Source organism: Anoplopoma fimbria, chromosome 8 (assembly GCF_027596085.1).
Source record: "Anoplopoma fimbria isolate UVic2021 breed Golden Eagle Sablefish chromosome 8, Afim_UVic_2022, whole genome shotgun sequence".
NCBI classification, from domain to species: Eukaryota; Metazoa; Chordata; class Actinopteri; order Perciformes; family Anoplopomatidae; genus Anoplopoma; species Anoplopoma fimbria.
Genome location: NC_072456.1, coordinates 3636531 through 3654495, shown reverse-complemented (window position 1 = coordinate 3654495; position 17965 = coordinate 3636531). Strand labels below are relative to the sequence as shown.

General features: G+C 41.9%; 1 protein-coding gene across 1 annotated transcript in view; it reads left to right on the top strand.

Moving 5' to 3' along the window:
* The window catches only part of map4l (microtubule associated protein 4 like), a 67067-nt gene that overhangs the window by 34168 nt on the left and 14934 nt on the right, over positions 1–17965 (top strand). Inside the window, exons 6-8 of the mRNA XM_054602477.1 lie at positions 13343–13725; positions 14985–15176; positions 16995–17100. Of these exons, the coding sequence (XP_054458452.1) occupies positions 13343–13725; positions 14985–15176; positions 16995–17100 (681 nt within the window). The remainder of the gene's footprint in view (positions 1–13342; positions 13726–14984; positions 15177–16994; positions 17101–17965) is intronic.

The window sequence follows — 17965 nt, the reverse complement described above, 5'->3', positions numbered from 1 at the left end:
GAAACAAAGAGACTGGGATGGAGGGATAGAGAAGGGGTGGACTGGGTGTGACAGTCAGTGAGGTCGAAGAGTAAAAATAGAAACGCTCTGACAAGATCCTCCACCCTCCTCCTCCGCCTCCACCATCTTCCTCCTCTCCCACCCCTCCGCCTCCCACATCCCCCCCACCCCACCCCTCCCTGTCTCACTGCCCGGCGCCATGGGCAACCAGCTGTAGCATCCTCTCTCTCTCACTGTTCCCTTCATCTCCAGCTGATGTTCAACAATCTGTGACCTTCAGCAGGAGGACTAACAGTGACCTCTGTGATTCTTCTCAGCATCCGATTACATTCGACCTGTCATCTGCTCTTTCTAAATATATATCTTGTTATTTTGCTTCACCTTCTTTTGAACTTCATTCGTCATCCTCTATTTGTATCCCACAGAGTGCCTCCGTGGTCTACCTTGTTAGCTGCCAGGTTGCCAAAGTTGTAGTTTTAGAGGTTTTTCACTTTGGGAAATCTATCATTTATAAAAATGTATAATCATTAAAGTTTTCAGATATGATTTGCACCAGCGGCCATTTCATAGGTGAAATACAGCCATCTTTCATTAGCATACTAATGAAAAGACGTGCTGTGTCTGGAAAAGGATTGGAAACAGCTGGAGCAAGGGGATCTATATCTGTATTTTTTAAAAGATGGTTTCTGTTTCTCTGCAATGTGTGTTTATTTATTTATATATATATATATATATATATATATATATAAGAATATATAAAACATATATATATATATATATATATATATATATAAAGAAAAACCATTGAATGAGAAGGTGTGTCCAAACATTTGACTGGTAATGTATATATATATATATATATATATATATATATATATATATAAAATAAATAAAATTAAATAAATAATAAAAAAAAAATATATATATATATAAATAAATGTATATAAATAAATAAATATATATATATATATACAGTACCAGTCAAAAGTTTGGACACACCTTCTCATTCAACTACTTTGAAGAATCTAAAATATAAAACATATTCTGGTTTGTTGAGCATTTGTTTGTTTACCACATAATTCCATATGTGTTCCAATGAGCATCATCACTGTTGCACTGGGCAATGTAATCCTGTGTTTTGATACACACACAATACTTTCATTGTTTGTGGGATTTGTTGACAATAGAAAAAAATAGAGAATATGGACAGCCTTCATCTAAACATGATGGTATGTTAAGTTGGGTTAAACTTCAAACCGATACATAATGAGAAAAAAAGACCAGTGAAGAGGAAGAAATGATGGCATTATCAGTTGTACCTATGGCAAGCTGATATCATTTCAGTTATTGCAAAAGTTTTTTCACACTGAAACCGTGCGCCATACAGTGTTTGGAAGAAGAGTGTTTAGAACATATTAACCAGTGGAGAGGTGCATGAATGGTTTGAGTCATTTCAGTTATCAATAAGTCATTTTTATTGGAATCCACTGTCAAGACAACTTTGGACTTGTTGTAAGTTATCGGTTTTCAAACTCTGAGGCAACTAAAATACGCAGCTCAAGTTGTAACACACAGCAAACTCAATGAATCACAAGCAACCACCCCCCATGATTATCTACCAAATAAAAGTAGGAGAAAGAAAAATCAATTAAACCATCAAGGCTTTTCATGTTCCACTGTAAATGCCATTACTGAGGCTGTGAATGTCCCTTATTCTCAAAACCCCCGTTGCAAGTTGACCTGCAGTAATTGCAACTCTTAAAGCTGCATATTTTGTAGACCTTTTAGACCAAAGTTACCATCCCAGATACACGTTGGCGGTATCGCATCACTGGCAGAAAATGTCTGACATGACCATGATTGAAGACTCAATGATGGAAACAAAATAGCTGTTGAGTGTCATCTGGCTAGGACTTTCACTTTAGTCTTCAGGCTCAATACTGAGGCCTAAACAGTAACGCCACAACCTCAGCAGGATTAAACCCACCTGGTGGTTCAACGAGACAAATGCAAAAACATGAATAAAACCAATCTCTTAAGGAGATGAAGAGAAGCCTGTGCTAGCGGCGCCAAAGTCTCCAGTGTGAACTGGAAAGAGAGATGACATCTCTGGATGCAGGGACATCAGCAGGAGTATCATCCAAAGGTCACTGACACACAGGCCTCCAGACATGACAGTCCAACAGAGACCTAATGAACACACTGCTAGCTCCACCAGCTAGGGTCTGATGTGATCGTTATCACACGAAAGTGATTAGGAGAGAATTGGACAAGAAGGGAGGTGGTGACACGGGGGGGGTGCAGTGGTTTGTCTCTGAATTTCCAGAACCTCAGCTGTCAAATCTACAGATTTCTCTGCTTTAACCCGAGAACCCGTTTGAATGTTAGCACAAGCCTGACTCCGACTTTTCTCCAGAGGGGTTTTCTTGCATAACGCCCACCCCCATTCCAAGTCCACTGAGACGGAACAACACTCTAATGTCTTCCTCTTCGTCTCCCTCTGCGGTTACAGTAGACAAATTGTTTATGGAGGGATTATGTAATGATACTCATTCATTTGCGGTCACGCTTGACAGGCTGCTCTTGTTATTTTGGCACAGGCCTCGGGTGGGTTGGGGGTGAATGGGTTTGGTGCGAGGCAGTCAGCTGTAATGCACAGTGAAGAACTTCAGTGTTTATTCATCAGGCGTTTGTTTAAGATAGTGTTTCAAAGGCGGGTCAGGACCCTGAGTTGGTTCATTGACAGTCGATTACTCTTACAACTGTATACTCATTTATTCTTATTCTTCTACCTCTGTTTGGCTCCTTTTGTCTTCTGAGAGCATTAAACCTTTTCTCTCCTATTGTTACTTTTTATATTGCGGAGGCTCCAAGAACCCAATCTTGGTTCAAAATAAATATGGGACTATATAGGTTTTTATCCGGGTAATGGTGATGAAAAACACTCAAATAAGTTGATTGTGGTTCATTTGCATAATCAGGATAATCGTGAATATTGTCATATTAAGTGACTTTTATCATGTAAGAAAGAGCAGAATCACACAATGCTGCTTATTTATCCATTTAGACTATCCTTATAATTCATGATCATCTTATTTAAGATTGTTTTCTTTTTCACTAAAACAATGTTCACTAAAAAACACGTCTCCTATCTGTTTGTTTCTCAACAAAATAAAAGGTAAAGTAATACCTGTATGATTTAGTACAATTTTTTTTAGAGTTTTAAGCATATTTAGATGATTATCTGGATAATATCATGAATCGCAATCATTTTTGCCAGAAAAATCGTGATATGAAGCTTTCATACTGTTCCGTGCCTAGTTCAAGAGTAGCCCTCCTGAGCTGGCAATGCTTTTGATGGCATAGGACTTAAAGAGCAGAATACTACCATACTTAACATAGAGTTGCTTGTTATTATTTTATTGCTAATGTTAGTAGATATAGAGTCAAACAATAGGAGAATTCCAAGTCTGATCATTTAAGGAACACAAAATGCAGATTTTCATGTCATCAAAACAAATTAATTCCACACAATTACGTTTTTTATCCAGTTTTATTCCAAATTTAGATCCTAAATACAGATCTTATAGATCATGTTTGATTCTGAATAAGTTTTGAAATCGAGACTGATAGGTGAGGTAAGGTAGGTTTTTACCACATATTTCTGAGCATTATCCCTGTTAAACTTGACCTTGGTCTTTAAGCAACCAGACAAATTGTCGGTTCTAGTAGGAGGGAATACTGACTCCCAGATGGTGGCACTCCTTGAAGCCATTTTATGCTCTCTGCATCGAGCATGGAGTCGGTGATATGAGGGCTGCACGGATCGTCATTAGGTAACTGCAAAGCAGCATCAGTTTCTTAAATGCCTAGAATGAAGCTGCAAATATGTAGATGTAATGGAATACCGATAGTTAGCTCCTTCACACAGTTTCTCAGTCAAGTCCAGAAAGTCAGTGCTCTGCAAAATCATTTTAATCCTCCTTGCAAAGCTCCAGTACAAATCCAGAGAGGAGTGGAGAGGGATATTGTGCCGTTTCTTGAAGGCTCCGGTTCTTTTTAGGATGGAGGAGGCAGAAAGCTACATTGCACTCAGCCCACCGTAGCCTCCCATAGTCATCTTCTATATATTGAATGATGTGGCTAATTCAATTAGTGGTGTGTGGGAGGGGCATCATTACCATAGGAATTGCCTAATGCCTTGACCGTTATACAGCCATGCAGAGCCATCAAACCTAATGAATCGCAACGGATGACTCTTTCATCACAGACGATGTGTAACAGTTGGCAGTGGACCCACTTAGTTGAAGGCCTGAGCTGAGCTATATGTTGGGCCCAAAGAATCAGGCCAGACACAGAATAGTAAACCCAACCCCAGCCAGAATAGTAAACCCAACCCCAGCCAGAATAGTAAACCCAACCCCAGCCCGAACAAGGGCTTTATAGAACCAGCTAATGCAAAAAAAAGCCTGGCTTTGTCGAACTCACTTTGTAGCACGTCCCTTTTGTTCCTTTAGTCCTGTGAATAATCTCGTATTAGCTAACTTTGTGCTACATGTGAACAGTCAGCTTAATGCTAATAGTCGGCAGCTGCTTCCATTGTTCAATCAGAAGAGATTTTGTCAACAAAAACAATTAGCTAAACTGAATATAATCATTAAATCCAGGCTATACAGCCAGCTGAAAGTCATTTAAGTTGATTACCATCACCCCAGTTCAAAACTGTTCAGTTTTAATACATAGCTGCACAATGAGCCTGTTTTTATTTTTTCTAACTGTCTGTTATCTTCTTTGAGTTGCTGTGAAAACCCAAATATCAAGCTGCTAATTATAAGACAGCTTTTGTTGCTGACACATATCGCTACTTGGCAATCAAGCTAACATGATTCACCTTTGTGAGTCATGGCTGTTTTGTTCTGATTTCTTTTTTTACACAAAGTTAAACCCTTTTTCATATCACAAAGTGAGAAAATGAGTAAGTACACATTGACACATGCAGTTGTTTAAAATTTTGGGTGGTTCGGTTGAGATTTGTTTGTTTTTTTACTTATAAAGTATAGCACTGTAGCTCAAATATGAATTTGAGAGCATTGAACCCATTGGTTGGCATTATCTTTGTCAACGCCCTGCACTGCAAGCCTCTGTAGCTCCTCAGGAGGCTAATCTTTACCACATCCCAAGTTTTTCAATGAAAGACGAATAAATCCTCTATGCAGGATGCTTAGCTCTTTTTCAGAGCTTACAGAATCAGCAGTCAGTGTTAATCTGCACTGTGTCTAATCAAAATAACTGCGGTCGTGTCGGCATTTCAAACGAATGCTTCCATTGACATGATGGGTACCAAATTAGGGAGAAAAAAAGGTATCAAATGAAGTTGGTGGTTTTGGCATCACATTAATGGTATTGGTATCGTAGTTTATTACAAAATACCCATCCCTCTCTGTAACTCCTATCATCACAACTTAACTATGAAAAGAAAATGCCAAACTTAAAGCAACCTTGAAACTTTGAAAGGCTACAAAAAGACAGTGGAGCCACCACCAGAGCCTAGAATTTAGACTTTTAAGAAAATCTTCCCAATGATGAAATTGACCTTTATTTAATCAAGTGAATCAATGTAATCGACCACATGGATTAAGAGAATAATGGTAAGCTAGTGATAAAAGGGAACTTTGCAAAGTGAAAATGTGAAACTCACAAAATACATCCAGTGAAGACATAAATGAATCAAGCGTGAATCAAGACGAGAACACAAGGTTCAGGGCGAACGTGTTGTTTCATGCGCACACATCGTCATCTCATGACGTCTATGTGGTAAATTATTGCCTCAAAATATACATTTAGATTTTTTTTTCTTTGGGCATTTCATATCAAACTCCAATCAGAGTCTAGTCAGGATGATTACAGTCTTCAGAGATGTCTAACTAGTCTCTCACTCTGATTCAACATGTGAGCAGTGGCTGTCAAATGGCAGCTGAGTAACTGTGACAACCATTGATCTGTTTATGTGCTTGTTTGCCACTTTACATGTGTGTGCGTGACCATGGCTCTTAATGTGTGTATCACCGCGCACGTTTGTCGCTAGGGTGAGATGCTGGAATTTTGCTCCAGGGAATATTCCGGGCTGTCATGTGACTGTGTGATGTCAGAGAGAGAGAGAAAGAAAACAGAGAGAGAGAGAGAGAGAGAGCAAGGTGCAATTTAGCCCCACAGCTGATCCGTGCAATGCTCAGAGAGAAGCCGAGACGACCAGACACACACACACTCTCACTCTCCCTCGCACTCTTTTTTGCCTGTAAACACACATACACAAATGCACTCCACACATATCAGCACAGTTACAAACAACTCTGAGGCATCACCTTGAAAAAAGAAAAAAAGAAAGGATGTATTGCTTCCTCTACTTTCCAAGCTCATAACACTTTGGATACTGAGGACATTTCTGCCTCCAGTACAAGAGTAAAACGTCACTTACTGGAGACAGAAACGAACAGGAGGCAGCAGCAAAACTGAAGACAGAGAAAGAAGAACAGAGATTATTCAAAAAAGTCCAAGAAGGAGGAAATAAGAGGAGAAAGAAGAGACTAGAAGGAAGAAGAGCGAGACGAGAAGACCTAACAACAGAGCGGAAGAATGTCCTTCCTTTCTGGCTCACCCTGGCAGCAGCCTGGCATTATTAGTGGCAACAGCGGGTACGGACAACCTTCCAGTGGGCATCAACAGCAGCAGCAGCACAAACCCTCCGCTACCCTCTCTGGTGCCAACATCCCTCCGGTCCTGGCCCCCTCTGTGCTGTCACCCTCAAGCCCGGCCTCTGACCGACGCAGTGACCGGCACTGCCATGGCCAGATGGCACCGGGGATCCAGGACGCTGCTGCAGCACAGGTGGGGTCCGAAGTAACTTTGACAGAAGACAAACCAAAATCAGGGCGAGGCAGGACCGAGGGGACGTCCTCTGGGAAGATGGCCGAAGCGCTGGATGAAGGGTCCAGAGGGGGGAGGCCAAGGGAGGAAGGACTTAGGGTGGGAGGGGCAGGGGGGTCATTAGGGAGTGCAGGACAAAGCCCCAGCAGCCCTGTGCCTTCCTACTCTTCCCCTTCCTCTATATCACCTTCCCCTTCTATCTCACCCGGGAGATCCGTACCGAATTCTGCGCTAGAGCGTGAACCCGCTTCAAACTCTAACTGTGGACAAAATAATCTGCAACAAAACTATTCAGGCAACAAAGATGGATTTTACATCCAGGGATCTCAAGTGTCTGCCCAAGGCCAGGGCATGCTTCCTCCTTCAATGCAGGCCTCAAGGCAAGGGGAGAGAAACACATTGGGCCCTTGCTTCACTGGAAGTACCAGATCAAGTCCTGGAAATAAAGAGGATGAGGAGAAATCTGCTACGTCTTCTACGTCTAAAGGCCCACTTGGAAGTCTGAAAGAAAATTCAGTTGCAGTTGTTACTACTCAAAAGCTCAAGCCATCTTTAGGAGAGCAAAGTGTTGATATACAACCTACTGGTACTGCTCCTTCTACTGCTGAACGAACAGGAAGTAAAGATGGTGCCACTAGAACAGGCCTTCCTCCTCCCTCAAAGAACATTGATGTTGGGGTGGGTGGTGTATTGGAGAGTAGGGTGGAAAGAGAAAACTTAAGCCATACTGAAAAGGGAAGGACAGGGTCATGTAACTCACCTAGCAGAGGCTTAACAGGTGGGGCTGCAATTCATGGCCAGACACAGGATCTAAGTTACGTTGAGGACAACAGAATGGGATCATGTGCTCCCTTAAGCAAAGAGACAAAAAGCAGCCGCAGCAGTGAACTACCACAGCGGACCGCAGTGAGAAGGGCAATGTCTGACTGTTCACACCTGTCTGTTCCCATGATGATGGCCGGAACGTACCCCACAGGTATGGGAGGATTACCAGCGATGGTACCCAACCTACAGAATTTTGCCCTGTCCGGAACAGCCTTCCCGCCCACGGGGCCATACCCACACGTGGCCGTCCGGCGCTCGCTCACCGTCTCGGACAGCACAGAGGCTGCAGCTGCAATGGCAACAATGATGTCATCCCCATTAATAACGTCAGCTGTATTGCCATCATCCCCACCTCCCAGGAGGCATCATGGGAGCTGTGAGACCAATTTTTTACTTCCTGTTCCACTCCCTGCAGGAACGTCCATGAACAGCACCCAAGATAGCAAACTGACCACAACGGGTAAGAGTTTCCCCTTGTGCTTGTGTGAGTCTGATGGGATTGATATGAAAAAACATAGAGTAGATTTACCTGGTTAAAGTTTCCCTTTACCTGGTTCCAGACCTCTGAATCAGCGATTGACTTAGACTGTTTTGTAAGTCCAATTTGCAAGTAACAATTCTTAACTTTTACATTTTTCTTCAATCGGAGTGAAAAGTAACTGTAGGCTAACTCCTAGTAGTAGCCACTAGCACCGGTTCTAGCGTGGATATGTCTCGCTACTGATTGTTTTGAGCAAAACTAAACAAAACAAAAAAGACTGCCATGCAAACATGCATACGGTGTGCTTGGTTGATTCTAAGAAAGTGTACAAAATTCAGAGAAAATTTAGCAAAACAAAAAGTAGAAGAATATTTGGGGAAATTCAATTTTAATTCACGACACATGTAGGCCAAAAATAAACCCACATGCCAAACAGGGCCTATAGACATGAGTTAGTCGAGAGATGTCGGAGTGAGGGGGCTGGAACATAGTCGATGACAATGTCCACATTCAGTCCTTGGTCCACACAGAGACTTGGGGACTTGAACCGGCCATTTTCATTTCCATTATCTGAAAGGTTAAACCTATGTTGATCCTCATCTCCTCCTCTGATAGGGGTTTTAATGAGCTAAATCAACAGGAGAAAATGGGTTTTCCAAGGTTTCATTTCATGAATGTCAGACGGATATTACCACGTCCTTGTGTCTCGTTGGGTTCTTTTAATTGCCCCGTAGATTAATTCTAGGACAAATTTCAAGGAGATTTTCACAAATTGAGGTTGAAAGTGATATGACTGAAATCAAGAGGGTCAGTGTGTGAAGGCAGCTGCTGGATTGCTGGACAACCAGTTGCAGGGCTTAGAACTTAAAAAAATGTTTTAAGGTTGGGACTATTGACGTCTTTATAACAGAGTTAATGAGAGAGGAGCCAAAAGTATTCCTTCCCTATTCCCCTCATTGTGATGTCCTCTGTCCATTTTTTACTCGGTATACACTGTATGTGTCCCTGCCTGTGTAAAGACACATCCATCCATCCAGCCATGCGTTCTGTTTTTCAGACTGCAGCCGGCAGAGAAAAGCTGGGGCATTGATTAGACATCGACTCTGACTGTACTCATTCAGATATAGAGCAGCTATTTCTAGCAGAGCGCGTGAGCGTTCACACGCACGTGGGTACGTGTGTGTGTGTGTGTGTGTAGGTGAACAGCTTCCACTGACGTGAAGCATACAGATTTTTACAGTCACGCGCCCCCACAGACACACTGACAGCAGGCAGCGTGTTCCGTTAGCACAAAAAAAGATAGAAATACATCACAGCTGCACGACAATACACACACAGAGAAGAACACAGCTGTGAGGAGGGGGGGTCTCGAAGCTTGAGCTAACAGGGAACTCAAACAGTGATAACGCAACCTGTTCATTAAAAAGAAGGGCTCAGGTACTTGCAGTCCTCATTAACACACTGTATTGCTGGTATCAGTGATTTTTCCTGTAATATAAAAACACCTCAGACAGACTGTCTGACTCTGCTTTGGGTCAATAGGTCTGCTCCCTGCCCAATCTATTCCAACCTTATATTGAAAAAGTTCTGCAACTGTCACAATTTTGAATAACAGCCGGTACGAATGGTTTCGATCCAAAATATTTATTTAGCTATAGGATTTTTTTTTACATGCTGTTTATTTGTCATGCCCTCCCCCCGGTGTGTGAAGACCTCAAGTTTGTAATAAACAATAGTGGTAAACGCAAATGATGGTGGTAAATGCATTACATTTCCTGTGCCTTCTTTACAACAAGAGCTTTTTCCAGGCGAACACATTTAATTCTGAGAAGCAGCACCAGGACACATAACGAGGCTCTGACACGCTGTAGAGAGAGAGAGAGAACAAACAAACAAACAAAAGCTCTATGCAGATAAATCTTTATCATTATAATAAATGCCATATATTTGCACTATTTGGAATAAACACAACAGTGAAAAGTGAATGAATAATGAGTTACAGTGTGATAATAACAATAGTCGTTGAAGAGGGCTGACCAAAAATGAAACATAGTTTCTGTGTCTTGACTGGTGTAGCAATGTCACGAGGCATAAAATCAGATTGTGTTCAGTATGTCCTGTGATTTATTACTCTGTCTATCAGTCTATTGATTCTACTGTGTGATAGCTATCGCGCTAGCAAGCAGGAGCTATAGCGGTCAATACTCAGACTGGGTTCAGGAGTGTGCGGGTGAGTCAGAGGGAGAAAGTGTGTGTGTGTGTGTGTGTGTGTGTGTGTGTGTGTGTGTGTGTGTGATTTTGAGCAGGCCGCCTGCAGTAATGTATCCTTGCACCAGCTCCATGTCCGTGTGTGTTAGTCATGCTCTGATTTACATCGAAGTCAACTCTCTCTCTCTCTCTCTATGTATTTCCCTCTCTGTCACAAACACACACGCACACACACATACAAACACACACACACACACACACACAGCTGGTCGCCAGCAGCTGTGTATTGTAGCGTGGTATTAGATGGACCCTCTGTGTTCACAGCCATAAAGCTTCGTGTTGCATGACTCATATTGCCGGTGTTACAGTGTGGAGTGATGCAGAGATGTAAACTACTGTACAATGAGCAGTGGAGCCAGCGGTTTGCATCAAAGCTACAACAATGGAGCAGACCCTACTGTATGTATAGTGTTTTAGTCCAGTTTGACCTAAGGCTTCCTATGAGGAGAATAGATGTCCCCATGTGGTGTTTTCATAATCCTGGCACGCAGATAAACACTGAACACTGAAATCCTTTTTTACACTTTTCCTATTCAGATTGAAAAAAAATGAAGAAATAACACACTATTTAATAGAAAATAAAACTCTCACTTGCAAACATAGGTAAAATAAAAGTTTAACTACATTTAATTGATCAATCGTTGGAGTACAGAAAACTTCATGCAGCAATATAGGAATTGTAGAACTCCCCATCTTTGACCCCTACTTACGATAAACTTAAACTTTATCTTCTTTCCACCAACATTACGAGGACTAAATCACAGGAGCACCCCTTTAAGATGTACAAGCGTAAACTTACTTGCTTGGGTCAGCAAGATTTGAGAAACCAGCAACAGTATGTTAAATCTAAAATTTTCGGCTCAGTGTTACCAACTCTTTTCCAATGAAAGAAGCAAGCAGCACTAGCTCCAAATGTTGCTAAATCTAGCGAGAAAGTCGCCAAGTCTACAACACTGTCAGCCCGTCCTTTAAGACCTCCCTCCAAAGCCACTCCCCCAAACCTAGCATGAACCTAAACAACGAACATGGATACTTTCAGTACTCACAGCTGTCAAGATAACAGCTTGAGGAATACTCGTTTGACAAACGAGTATTGGGGCCGGATGAAATGATTGTTAAGGCTTATAACAGTCAACAGATATCAGATAACTGATTTATTTTCTCCTTTTTTTTTGTCAGAGCATTTCTTTCATCGATTGCTGTTGGGAGGTAATGAGACTTTCAACAAATATAGCAGAAAGGGTTTCTAAAATACATTACCCACCCTAGCTTTAAATGTCAGAAGGTATGTCGTCGACAAAACCCCAGCCTTCCTCAGGTTAAAGAAATTCACTCAAAGGCCAAGTCATCTAAAGGCCAAAACACACAGCTGCCCCTTTTATTTTCTGTGTACAAACCCCCATTCTACTGCCCCGCGACATTTATCACCACTGTCCTATTCCCAACCTCGCCACCCCTGGAAAAAATAACAATTTTTTTTCTCCACTCGCACCCGTCTTGCTACATTCTGCCTCCGTATAGCAACTCGACTTCCGACCTAATCACTCACCGTTTCTGTCGCTGTCTCTCACGTTTGTCATGAGTAGATGGGGAGAGACTAGTTGTTGAGGTCCACATTATCTCTGGAGGCTGGCTCCACAGTTGAAAAATCAAGTTTAAGAAGTGGGTGGAAGAAAAAAACGTTACTTAATTATTTTTACTTTAGTAGAAGTAGTATGCCTAACAACACATTGTAAGAACACTCATCCGCTTCCCATCTTATCAGGAGTTGGTAGTCAGCGTTAGGAAAAGGGACGCCATCTCTCAGCGAGAAAAGCGAAGACGAAAAAAATTCACAAGAAAAGCAGAAGAGACGATCTCGGGTCTCCTTCATTTCTATCACTTTTTGATTATTGTAAAAATAATGTAAAAATAAGGAGGACCCATGAAGTTTATAAAAGGCCTGGAAATAAACTTACAAAAGTAATAGTGATAGTGGAGGTCTGTTCACCTCCACTATCAGGGTTGGACGTGACCTCACTCACTGGTACAGATACAGCGTCACCATTGTGAGCACTTGCAGATTGCACGGCAATGGAGTAACTAGGCTTGTCCTGTCCATCAACAAGACCCAGATTGATCTGCTGGTGCAACCTACATAAAATCACCCACATGGAAGGTCAAATCTATAAATAACCATAGTGCAGTTGTAATTAGCAATGTTTATTTGATGTGATAGATGGTGTCATGAAAACGTTGTCTCATAAGTCAGGTGCCTGACTGTAGTTTATGCTTTGATGTTTATCTGGTAATGAAATGTGATTGTTACTCAACATGCTCTGGCTGCTGATACATATAACCATTAACCATTCCAGAGTTTAAAAAAGTGTTTTGATATGTTCATTTTTCTTTTTTCTTTCACACAACCATCTGGTGACCCCAGTAAACTATCCCGCGTCCCAAGAGTAATGTTTTTAAGTCTTTGTTTTTAAAGTATAAGTGGACTTCCTGGTTTTTATAGACCTATCTGAACTGATTTCACTTTTTTGCGCTTACAAAAACTGTAAAAGAAACAGAAAGGCATTGTCATTGATATAAATAGTAAACATGTGCTCTACTTATTCCACATGATCTATCAGATTTATTAACCAAACAAATTTGCCTCCGTCCCGTATTGCTCATATAACAGTGCTTGTGAACAGTAAAGCGTATGAACTGTAGAATTATGTTCATATGTGCAGTCAAAATTCTTGATGTAAGGCGACAACTTTGAAAAGATTTACAAGATTCTAGTGTAATCATGTTTTCCTGCAAATGTTTTGTAAAATAAACTTTGATGCTGATATTTACATTTTTCTCTCACAGTGAAATCGGACAACAAGGACAAGCAGGAGAAGACGGACATCATGTCCGGCAAGACGGACAAGTTCGACAACTTTGACAAGAAGGAGAAGGACGAGCAGCAGAAGAAGGACGAGCAGCAGAAGAAGGACGCCGGCCCGGACAAGAATCAGAAGACCGAGAAAATCCTAAAAGACGAGGTGGAGAAGATGAACGCGGAGAAGAGCAACAAGGCCAACGATAAGGCCGAGAAGGTGGACAAGCCGGAGAAGACCAACAAAGACGACAAGAAGGAGGAGGAGAAGAAGCTGGCGGAGAAGAAGGAGGAGAAGGGGGGCAAAGGGACAGCCAAGTCTCCAACGGGCAACGGGGGCAAGACCCTGCCGAGCCCCGACAGCAAGAGCAAGGTGGGTCACACACACACACACACACGCACACACACAGAGTGTTGTCCACTGAGGGTAACACAAACAGCCCCGTCACCCAGAGGTCGTTGACCTCTGCCACAGCCGGGGTGTCCAACGACAGCCCGAGTAAGTGTCCTTGAGCAAGGACATAAAGGACCCCCCCCTCCTCCCCACGCCTGTTCACACACATGGATGCATCAGTGCACTGCTTTTGCTGCTTCTACCGGTCTCCTGTGTGTGTGTATGTGTGTGTGTGTGTGTGTGTGTGTGTGTGTGTGTGTGTATGTGTGTGTGTGTGTGTGTGTCTTAAGTTCACAACTGGATTTTAAATGGGCAAAGCGTCTTTCTTTCGCCAATCCTCTGTAATCTCACAGGGACAAATTCAATCATTGTCTATTTGTGTCAATTTCAATTTTGGCAAACATCAGTAGCAAACCATCTTGAAGAAATGGAAAGCCTGTTTCAAAATGGAGGGAGCTTTCATGGCTTATTTGCTGTGTTGCACCATCCACTTTTAGTCAGGGCTGCAAACGAACCATTGTTTTAACTATGGGATTATCTGCAGATCATTTTTTTTAGTCTATAAAAAGACAGAACGGTTTAAAATGTCCAAGGTGATGTCATCAAACTGCTTGTTTAGTTTGTCCAGCTAAGAATAGCAGGGAATACCAATCCATAAACAGCAGGATCAATAAATTAATGGATTAATTGATTATCAAAATGGTTTGAGGTTATTTTCTCTTGATTGACACATCGATTGGGATTCATTGACTGATCTCTGCAGCTGTACTTTGCCTTTGTATAATCTGCACGACCATAGAGGCATGCTTGTGTTCTTGCCCAGTTAGCGACCAAGCTAACAAGCTGGCTAGCTGACAGCTAGCCTCTCTGGGTGTGTATTGCGTGTTTGCTGATTCTCCAATATCTGAGACCTGATTTCAATATCATATGCACATTTTTGACTGCTGCTCATTTCATCAGATTTGAGGCTTATAATTTTATTATTTACTACTCATGAGCTCTCAAAAGTGGCTATAAATTGCTAACTTTATGTAAGATTTTATTTTATGATTGTCATATGGTTGCGGGCTTTGCTGCCACATCACGCTGTCATGGCAATCAGTGATTTCATCTCTGCTTTTTTTCTTCTCAATCTCTATCTGTCCTCCTTTCTTTCTTTCTTTCTTTCTTTTTCTTTCTTTCCGTCCCTTTCTTCTTTTTTACCGTATTGTGGCTTCTTTTAATTCCATTATCACCAGCCTGACGTGGGTTCAACTAAACCAAACTCTACCAAATCCCGCCCATCCACCCTCTCCACCAATGGCGAGGCCAACTCGGCCAAACGCCCCTCCCCCACCACAGCCAATAAAAAAAGCCCAGTACCCAAGGCAACCACACCCACCGCCGCAAAGCGGCCACCGATGGCAACCGGCTCCGCCAAGGCTGCCAAGGTGAGTAAGATACACAGTAGATATATTTCTATATCTATATCTATATATTCTATATATTTCTTCTGTCTAAACCTGGTGAATGTAAACTGTTAGAGGTTCTCAGTCTGTATTCTTGTCTGTACTTGTGTTCTTGTGAAACATCACCACAATCCAAAGTCACAATCCAAATGCACTGAAGTGTTCTTGTTTATTGAGGAGATGACTTATGTGGACTTAGTGTATCCCAGCATGCATTTATGGTGTCAAATCAATTAGAGGTAATGATGGAGTATACGAGCTAATCTCACAAGTGTTTTTATTCTCATCTCGTCAACTGCTCTGTCACTAAATAATGTTTAATTGTTTAATAAAACCAGTCATATTGTAGGTTAGAACTGCAGTCTATGAGAACCATCAGTAATATAAACTGGATGTATTCAGCCTCTCAGTCTGATAAAAGTTGACCACACAACATTTATTCTGGAAACAAAACGATACTTCACAGTGCAAAACAGACAAAAAATATCCAAATCTCTCCAATTAAACAAAAAGTGGCCGTTTTCTATAACATGCAATGTTTTTAATCCAACATCAAAACCAATCAGCTCTTAGATCAGGTGACACCCAGGGGTTTCCGATCATGCCCCGAAGTTTTGCAAATTGAGCGTACGGGGTCCTCCTGTCAACTTTAACTCCCAAGGATGTGAGCTGGACACTGATAAACCCTTTAGTTCCTTTTGATTTAGACTTTTGATCCACATGTTTATATTTTACATCCATCTATTGGCTTCTGTGGATTTAGAAGCTCTTATACCTGCATGGTCCTGTATGACCTCTGACATGAGCGACCATCCCACTGTCCCAGATGTCTTTATTGCAGTGACTGTATTCGGGTTGGGTGATTGTTTCTATTTTCGTATCATCCAATGGTGGGGACTCGAGATCTTCAGCAGGCCATCCGATGCAGCAACATAGGACGAATCTTTGAAATGATCAAACCTTTAAGCTTTCTGCAATTTATGAATATTATAATATATATATATATATATATATATATATATATAATATATAATATTATTATAATTATAAAGTATCATTTAACATTATTACATAATCTTATCTTTTGATATCCGTTACTATGAAAGATCCAAAACTAGGGCTATAGGCTACCAAATAGTTAATTTATAATTCATAACTTTCGGATTATTATAATTGTTATTATTATAAATGAATTATAGAAAAATAGTGTTCAATAGTCCACCTTCTTTCTCTATTACTGTAACACACAGACACAGCGAGCAAAGTCGGGTCCAGTCCTCGTCTGTGCCTTTGTCTCAGTCTTCAGTCCAAAAATGTATTACAAAAAGACAGATGTAATCATGTGTTTATCCAACGAAAGATTCTGCTTCAATCCATCATTTTTGGTGTTAAGCCTTCGCAAACAACATTTCCATTGTTTTCTAAAAAAAAATTGTGTTGCGGCCCCCTTGTACTAACAGGGCCATCTAGCAGCTATTTAACAGCACCGTGAATTAGACTGAACCACCATAAATGTTTAGATAGTAAGTTAGTTAAAATCGCCTTAATATCGGCGTAGGAAAAAATTGTCGATCCAATCAGCACAAGCCTAGACTGTATCTCCTTAGTATCTGTTCTCTCCCATCCTGTTCGTCATATCTTCACATTGTTTCCTCTCTTTGCATTCCCGTCCTCTAATTCTGTTGTGGTTTGCAAAATTGGCCTCTCACCAGAGAACAGGATAACATTGCCTTCGCGCACACAGTACACACACACGGACAGCCGCTCACGAACTGTTGTGTCGTCCATTGTGATTTCCAGACTCCGGAAAATGAGAAACGCCCACCTGTGCCAAAGGTCGCGCCCACGCCCCGCACGGCTGCCGGCAAGAACGGCTCCTCTGCGACTGCTGCAAGTAAAACTGCCGGTACGTGGAGAGCGTCATCATTTCTATTACACTGTGTATCTGACTGTGTGATATGAACGCTGTCACAAACAGTATCTCTACTCTGCTTTGGCTACTTCATCGTGTTGAAAGTGCAACGTGACCTCAGCAACAGGACCTGAACTTTCAAAGTTAGCTGTAAACATGACTAACAGTGTAAACTGGCACCTCTCCAGGCAACGGGGCTAACTGAAATGCTACCGTATGTTACGCTTTATTTGATTCTAGTGCTGGCTTTTGAAGACACCAGACTGGTATTTTTAACCGCACATCACAAGCATTTTCTCACTTCTCCTAGAGAGGAAGCACTGACTCAGTCAGAGCTGTGCTTGTCAAACATGCTCCCTGCCTTTTATGCACTTCAGCTCAGCACCCCCCAGAGAATGTGCTTCATTCAGCCGGTTCACAGCGACAGGTGCTATGTAGTGCAAGGTACATATTTCAATCTAGCTGCATGAGTGAACTCCTTTACCTGTGTGGCCGTTGCCCCCGTGGCAGTAGTTTAATAATAATAATCAATCCTTTATTAGTCCCACAATGGGGAAATTACAATTCTCTGCATTTAACCCATCCCGGAGGAGCAGTGGGCTGCAATGAAGCGCCCGGGGAGCAACTTGGGGTTAGGTGTCTTGCTCAAGGACACCTCGGCATGTTGCCGGTAGAGGGGTTTGAACCACCAACCTTGTGGTTACGGGACAAGCGCTCTACCTCATGTGCCACAGCCGCCCCAAGTCAGGTTCCATCATGCGTCTGCCAAGTGATGGTCGCATTACCAACAGCACAACTTCATCAACATGACGGACATGCTGTCGCACATTTTATAAACGGGGAAATGACTCCTTTTCGC